Source organism: Rhinopithecus roxellana, chromosome 21, assembly GCF_007565055.1.
Source record: "Rhinopithecus roxellana isolate Shanxi Qingling chromosome 21, ASM756505v1, whole genome shotgun sequence".
Classification (NCBI taxonomy): domain Eukaryota; kingdom Metazoa; phylum Chordata; class Mammalia; order Primates; family Cercopithecidae; genus Rhinopithecus; species Rhinopithecus roxellana.
In genome coordinates this window covers 23,124,830-23,132,762 of record NC_044569.1, presented here as the reverse complement: position 1 = coordinate 23,132,762, position 7,933 = coordinate 23,124,830, and the positions used below count along the sequence as shown (strand labels likewise).

The following is a 7,933-nucleotide window of genomic DNA, read 5'->3' as shown; positions in this document are numbered from 1 at the left end:
GTGGCAGCAAGAGAAAATGAGGAAGAAGCAAAAGAAAAAAACCCTGATAAACCCATCAGATCTCCTGAGACTTATTAACCATCACGAGAATAGCACAGAAAAAGACCAGTCCCCATGATTCAATTACCTCCACGTGGGTCCCTCCAACAACATGTGGGAATTCTGGTAGATACAATTCAAGTTGAGATTTGGGTGGGGACACAGCCAAACCGTATCACTCAGCAAGGTAGATAACTTTCTCACCGACTCTATCCAACAGAAAACATCTGGGATGGTTGCAAGGGGCAGGGGAGGTGACTGGCAGGATCACTGCCAAGGTAGAGCATTCAAGAGAAAGCAACAGAATCCTGTTCTCCATAGTATGCTATGAGATACTGAAGTACACTTCTTCGGTATATCTTTGGACTTAAAATTAGAATTATATTCCTTGTTATACAGAAAAATAACTAATGAAATGCATAGGATAACAAAAACTTTCAGAACTGAAAAACAGGAAATGTAAGCTTTTTAGTTGTTTGGTGTTCAAAGTAAGCCTTAAAGACAATGCAGCATCCAAGAAAAGAATGGCCCTTTTTGTGTGTTTGTGTGTTTGTTTTCTTTCTTTTTTTAAACATCTGGCGGTGGCTCAAGCCTGTAATCCCAGCACTTTGGGAGGCCGAGACGGGCGGATCACGAGGTCAGGAGATCGAGACCATCCTGGCTAACATGGTGAAACCCCGTCTCTACTAAAAATACAAAAAACTAGCCGGGCGACCTGGCGGGCGCCTGTAGTCCCAGCTGCTCGGGAGGCTGAGGCAGGAGAATGGCGTGAACCCGGGAGGCGGAGCTTGCAGTGAGCTGAGATCCGGCCACTGCACTCCAGCCTGGGCGACAGAGCGAGACTCGGTCTCAAAAAATAAAAAAAAAATAAAAAAAATAAACATCTGGAGTTGTATACAAAGGAAAGGAGTTGAAATTAATGAGAGGAAATTGGAATTCTAACCTTATTCTCATTGGCAATAGAAAGTCACCTACATTATTTCAAATGAGCCAGTGATTGCTGATTTACATTTTCATTTTTTCCCTATAGATTAAAAAGGAAGTACAATGGTAGAACAGTAATCATATCCTTTGCCATAAATGTTCTTACTCATCAAGGTTAAGTGTTAGCCTGCTTGTGAAATCTCCTCTCCACAGAGGGAGAGGCAGCAAGAAAGTCACCTACATGTATTTCAAATGAGCCAGTGATTGCTGATTTGCATTTGCATTTTTTCCCTGTAGATTAAAAAGGAGTGTTAGCCTTCTTGTGAAATCTCTTCTCCACAAAGGGAGAGGCAGCAAGAGGAGAGGCATAAATTCAGGATCTCACCCTTCATTCCACAGACACACACAGGTTCACAGGCTCTCTGCCCACGTCTGCTTCCTCTAGGAATACAGGTAAGTGCTTCAAGGCACTCCAGCTTAATAATATGAATTATTTTTGAGAATAATAATGATACTGTGTTCTATATCATGCATCTCCTGCATTCTCTCTGATTATGTTTTGCTTATTCTGCCAGGGCATAATTAAAATATCTATTTCATCTGATTTGTACTTTATGTAAATTACTTAGTTCCAAGTAAACCAAGGCACCCTGAGGAACACAGAGGAAGAGTGCTTTGCAGCCACAAAGCCTTGAAGGAAATGTCAGGGATTCCTCTTAAGAGCGGACTGGATGTGATCCACAGAGGTCTCCTGTTAGCATTCATTATAAAGCCTTCCTACCTACCCCATTGTAACCAGCAATGAAGGAAAGATAAAGAGGGTCTATTACTTATTTACAATAGTCTTTAAAAACAGTAATTTTGTGAGCCTCTTAATTAGGACATTAATATGTTTAATATATGCACATTGTAGAAAGATTGAAATGCTACAAACAAGAAAAGAAAAACTTTAAATGTCAAAATCTCACAACCCAGATATGTCATTTCTTTAAGAAAATCATACTACAAAATACCACTCCATTTATTAAAGTCATTCTGACAGGAATCTGATGCTTTTCCAGGAGTCCAAATCACATCGAGTTCGCCATGAATTCACTCAGTGAAGCCAACACCAAGTTCATGTTCGATCTGTTCCAACAGTTCAGAAAATCAAAAAAGAACAACACCTTCTATTCCCCTATCAGCATCACAACAGCATTGGGGATGGTCCTCTTAGGGGCCAAAGACAACACTGCACAACAAATTAACAAGGTAGGTATCAGCTTCATTACGCTGTCCCGTTGCAGCTTCTCTCTGTGGTTTCGGCGGCTAGCATGCAGATGGTAATAGATGTGGTGGCCTGATGGGTAGCGCAGGGGCCTGAGCAGGAATTCCCATAACTGTGAGCCCACTGACTTAAACAGATCTTTTGAGTAAAGTTTTCTTGTGCCGCTTCATGTCTCTTCCAGGTTCTTCACTTTGATCAAGTCACAGAGAACACCACAGAAAAAGCTGCAACACATCACGTGAGTCACAGAGCACTTTCGTTCAGCTTTAGATCCCTGAGCAGGTCATAGTTTAAACCTGGAACTTCACAGAAACTAAGTAAAGGCCATTCTTAGGGGAAAGCCTGGATGAAAAGATTGAGATGTACAGAGTGGGTTGGCATTTCATGGCACATAATTGTTACTCCTTGTTTCTGCGTTACTGAAAGATAGTCAGCGCTGTACTTCAGAGCATAGGTCTGGATCAGGATAGGGTGGGTTCAAATTGCAACTTTGCTCTTCACAAATGATGAACACGGCAGGACACAATTGCTCAGAATCCTAGTGACCTCATCCCAGAAAACTAAGGGTAATAAAAAATCTGACTCAATACATGCAAATACATGCAAAAATTTCCAACAGTGCCTTGCCCATAAAGTCATAATAAATGTTATTATTATAAAATAGCTATAATCATACTAATCACATTAATATTCCAAAAATACTTTAATTTTAATTGAGTCATTAATGAGATTAAGAAGAATAAGCACAAGTCTATTTCGGAGAATGATTGATATGGAATATATTGATTTAGAGCCTTAATAGAGAAAAATGCTTTGATGGAAAGTAGAAGGTTCTAGATTTAACAGGCTTAGGTTCAAAACTTGGCACTTCTAATTTATGTCTCTATAAACAGAGTTTTTTTTTCTATTCTCTGAGCTTTCTTGTTTACATCTGAATTGAACTAAAGACTTAGAATTACCCACGTAAAGCTCTTACCCATGTACCTGGCACACACTGTTCTCACATGCAGAGAATGACCATCATGAGGAAAGAGCCATAGATCAATGTGTCTTACAAGATGATACCACCAACAGGTAAAACAGGGCTTCCTGGCATAATCTATTTAAAATATCCAAACTTAAATATATTCTTGATGTCTGTTAGAAGTGTAATATAGTCCTTGTCCTTAAGGAACTGACAGTTTAACTGGGAAGCCAAACCTAACCCTTTAAACCAACAAGGGGAAAACCCAATGGTAGGCAGTGCTGCATCTTTAGTTCAGAAGAGAAAAGATTGGAGTACATTAGTGCAGGAAGAATTTTCTGGAAGAAGTCAAACATAAGGTAGATTTTGAAGAGTATTTGAGGTGAAATACACCAAGTATCAGGGAATAAGCACAAAGGTCATCATTGAAACTACCAGCCTTTAGGAACTGATCTAACAGACTTAGCACGGGTTTAGAATTTACATTGATGCAGTAATTCAGTGATCTCCTTTTTTGACGTTTGAAGGTTGATAGGTCAGGAAATGTTCATCACCAGTTTCAAAAGCTTCTGACTGAATTAAACAAATCCACTGATGTATATGAGCTGAAGATCGCCAACAAGCTCTTCGGAGAAAAGACGTATCAATTTTTACAGGTAAATTTCACCTTTCATCTGCAGCCTGGTGTCTGTGCCTCTGAGTGGCCAAATGGAAGAAAGCAAGGCACATGGGTCTGCCTGACCCATGGGAGTAGCATTTACTCAGAGTGCATTAGCTCCATTTCCACAACTCTCCCCCACTGGAGTATCCCAAACCCCGACAATACATCAGTGAAGAGTGGATTTAGGGATAATCTTGTAATAAAAGAGGAGGTTGGGTAGTAGAGTGAGTAATAAGATACCATCAGTAAACCGGCACTGACTTTCAGTGACCTGTTTTTTGTGCCAGCCCACACTACCCTTTTGCATTGCCTACATGGCACCTGTATAAAAATATGCATGGACAGGAGATACTGCATTTGTTCAGGTTCTGGATTCGGCTTACTATAATTATAAATAACTAAGTTTGGTAATACATAGTTACATAAATTACTCTTAATTCCTACTTTCCTCCTTCATGTCTCAAAGGAATATTTAGATGCCATCAAGAAATTTTACCAGACCAGTGTGGAATCTGTTGATTTTGCAGAGGCTCCAGAAGAAAGTCGAAAGAAGATTAACTCCTGGGTGGAAAGTCAAACGAATGGTAGGAGAACCGCCCATTATAGAAACACCTTTGAGAAACCTATGCGAGTGAGCCCTGTGCCTGTCACTGCGTGGGGACCAGCAGTGTGGATTGAGATGGCTTTGCAGGGAAGACAGAAGAAGGCACTCCAGATGAAGAGTTTTTCCAAATGAATATGAAGAGAGCCTCGGGGAGCCAAGGAGGAAATCACATGAAGCCAATCAGATGAAAACACAGCCGGAGAATTATTTGCTCATGTTCCTGGATGACAATAGCTTTGTGGATCCCCTGTCTCCACTCAGGCCCATTTTGAGATCATGTCCTTTACTTTAAATCAGAACCAATTTTTTTATGATGAATATTTAAAAGAAAACATTCGAAAGCATCTCCCTTCTCCTTTACTAATTGGGAAACAAGTAGCTCTCTGGTAAATCACCCTTTTGCCGTCTGAACTAGAGCTGCCTGGACCACATCTCTAGCCACACGTTCTGCAGGGATTATCACAGCTGTCTTCTCCATCAGAGGCGAAGAGCTTAACAAAGTCTCCATTCCATAGACATCTTTCCTACCTCCCACCTCTCATTACAGGCCAAACTTACAGCAACTCAACATGAGAGTGAATAGGAAGATACCTCTGGAAGTAGTGTCCGACAGCACAGGGCACGCGTTTCATGTTATAGAGCTTGAGTCACTTGTCCTAAAAAGCAGTTAGGGCCTACATCCTCAGATTCAGGACCCCACAGTTAAAAGAAAAATAATCGGAAGAGGAGGGAGGAAGAAAGGAAAGACATATGTTGAAAGAGTAGATAAAATCAGTTTATCAGTATTCCATATCAGATGACTGAAGTCACTGATAGAGAACCTGAATTCCTTCTCTATCACAAGAAGTGATGTCTCCATCAAGGGTAACTTTATCCGACTGGAGCCTGAAAGAAAGCTGCATATGGTGAACCATTGGTCAGTCAGTCTAATAATTCAAAGATCAAAGTCAGTGAGTCTAAAGTAAGGATTTGGGTGAATAATTAATGATCAGTCACGAACATTTGCAAAGCATCTTCCAGACAAACCATTTGTACCTTCTATAAAAGACTCTTTTATTCTTTCCCTTGCAGAAAAAATTAAAAACCTACTTCCTGATGGGACTATTGGCAGCGGTACCACACTGGTTCTTGTGAACGCAATCTATTTCAAGGGTCAATGGCAAAATAAATTTAATAAAGAAAATACTAAAGAGGAAAAATTTTGGCCAAACAAGGTATTGTCTATATTTTATTTATATAATATAATATGTTAATAAATTTAAACATTTCTGATGGAATGTACCGTGACAAGTAAAAAATAAAATTTTTCATGTCTGTTATTTTGTTGTTTTAGTCTTATAACTTTATTTAATAAGAAATACCTGAAGAAACTTTTGTATCTAACTCGTTAATTCTTGGGTTATGTCTTAGAAGAAGGATGTGTTGATATCTCAATAATATTATCTTTTTTGTCTTGTGTCTCACTTGGTATTTGTTGGACACATTGATTTATTACAGAATACATACAAGTCCGTACAGATGATGAGGCAAAACAAGTCCTTTAATTTTGCCTTGCTGGAGGATGTACAGGCCAAGGTCCTGGAAATACCATACAAAGGCAAAGATCTAAGCATGATTGTGCTGCTGCCGAATGAAATCAATGGTCTGCAGAAGGTAAAAACTTGCATCTACAACTCTTCTACTGCCTGACTTTTTTCCAAAGATACCAAGTTTAAACAAGGTAAAAACTTGTGACCAAATTGCCTCAAAATAATGAAAAATTCAAAGGGAGGAATGATGACTCACCTTCATATTACAAATATTTAAGCATAGGGCCTGACACAAACTGAAGACTTAATTAATTATTAATTTATTTGAGTTACATGCATAAAATATCAATTTGGTGATATTATTATGCAGCAGTTTAAACTTGACTGGGAGAAATACATAGTAATGTGAGGAAAGTTTACAAATACACCAAGTAAAAAAGGGAATAGAGATTTAGGGTATATATGATAATTGCAAAATGTACTAAATAATGTATACAGAAAAATAAGATGAGCCTATTAAAAATTGACACATGTAGTAAGCTGTTGGCACAAGAAATAGTGATATATACAGTTCATTGTATACAAAATATTGTAATCATATTTTACATATGTATTATACATTTGTATACATACATATGTACACATTACATATACATAAAAACATGATTCTGTTTTTAGATACATATATTTACATATACACATATAATTCAATGTATTGATATATTCAGGACTCATATTTTTCCTATTAGAATAATATCTAATAATGAACCTTCTGTATTTCACATTATTGCCAAAATAAAGATACTCCACACAGTCAACTCATTGTTAAGGTGTATTAGAGATCGATAGTTAGTCATATCAGTTTCTTTTTTCCATTTGTATAGCTTGAAGAGAAACTCACTCCTGAGAAATTGTTGGAATGGACAAGTTGGCAGAATATGAGAGAGGCACATGTGGATTTACGCTTACCTCGGTTCAAAGTGGAAGAGAGCTATGACCTCAAGGACACGTTGAGAAACATGGGAATGGTGGATATCTTCAACGGGGATGCAGACCTCTCAGGCATGACTGGGAGCCGCGGTCTCATAGTATCTGAAGTCCTACACAAGGCCTTTGTGGAGGTCACTGAGGAGGGAGCGGAGGCTGCAGCTGCCACCGCTGTAACAGGGTTTTCATCACCTCTTTTAACTAATGAAGAGTTCCATTGTAATCACCCTTTCCTATTCTTCATCAGACAAAATAAGACCAACAGCATCCTCTTCTTTGGCAGATTCTCATCCCCTTAGATGCAATTAGTCTGTCACTCCATTTGGAAAATATTCACCTAGAGGTGTTCTGGTAAACTCATTGCTGGCAACAACAGATTCTCTTCATTCATATTTCTTTTCAATCTCATAGTCATCATCAAGAATCTAATGATTGAAATCGTATGCCTTTCTTTCTTTCTCTTTATAAGAGCACATTTAAACCTACATTTTCTTCCAGAAAAATTCTCCATGAGGAAAAATGTCCAACATACGATGAATAATTTAATACTGTATCTTCTAAATTTGAAATGTAATTCTGTTGGTGACCTGTTTTAAATGGACCAAACCAAATCATACTTTCTCTTCAGACTTAGCAACCTAGAAACCCACATTTCTTTGAATTTAGGTGATATCTGAAATCCTTATGTATTCTATAAAATACATCATCAATAAAATTATGACTTACTTAAATCATTTTTGCTTTACCTTTTTTCTCTCAGGAAAGGGGAAGTGTCCACTTACACGTAGGAAAGATAATTTAGAAATATATTAATCATATACAAAGGAAAATTCAAAACAAGAGTAGTTCATGACCAGCCTGGAGTAGAAGGCAGATCTCAGAACTTGAGAGGCCTTGCAAACCACATTAGAAACTTTCTATTTTATGCTAAAAGGGATAAGAAGCTCATTAGAGGCTT

At 38.3% G+C, this 7,933-nt stretch overlaps 1 protein-coding gene across 1 annotated transcript; it reads left to right on the top strand.

Annotated features, from left to right (window-relative positions):
- Nucleotides 1-1,312: 1,312 nt before the first annotated feature.
- On the top strand, nucleotides 1,313-7,706 carry LOC104682241 (serpin B3). The gene is made up of 8 exons (XM_010388797.2): nucleotides 1,313-1,416; nucleotides 2,025-2,214; nucleotides 2,412-2,468; nucleotides 3,722-3,850; nucleotides 4,322-4,439; nucleotides 5,531-5,673; nucleotides 5,957-6,112; nucleotides 6,873-7,706. Exons 2-8 carry the CDS (start codon nucleotides 2,050-2,052, stop codon nucleotides 7,272-7,274), a joined length of 1,170 nt encoding a protein of 389 aa, XP_010387099.2. The 5' UTR covers nucleotides 1,313-1,416; nucleotides 2,025-2,049; the 3' UTR covers nucleotides 7,275-7,706.
- The last annotated feature ends 227 nt before the right edge of the window (nucleotides 7,707-7,933 follow it).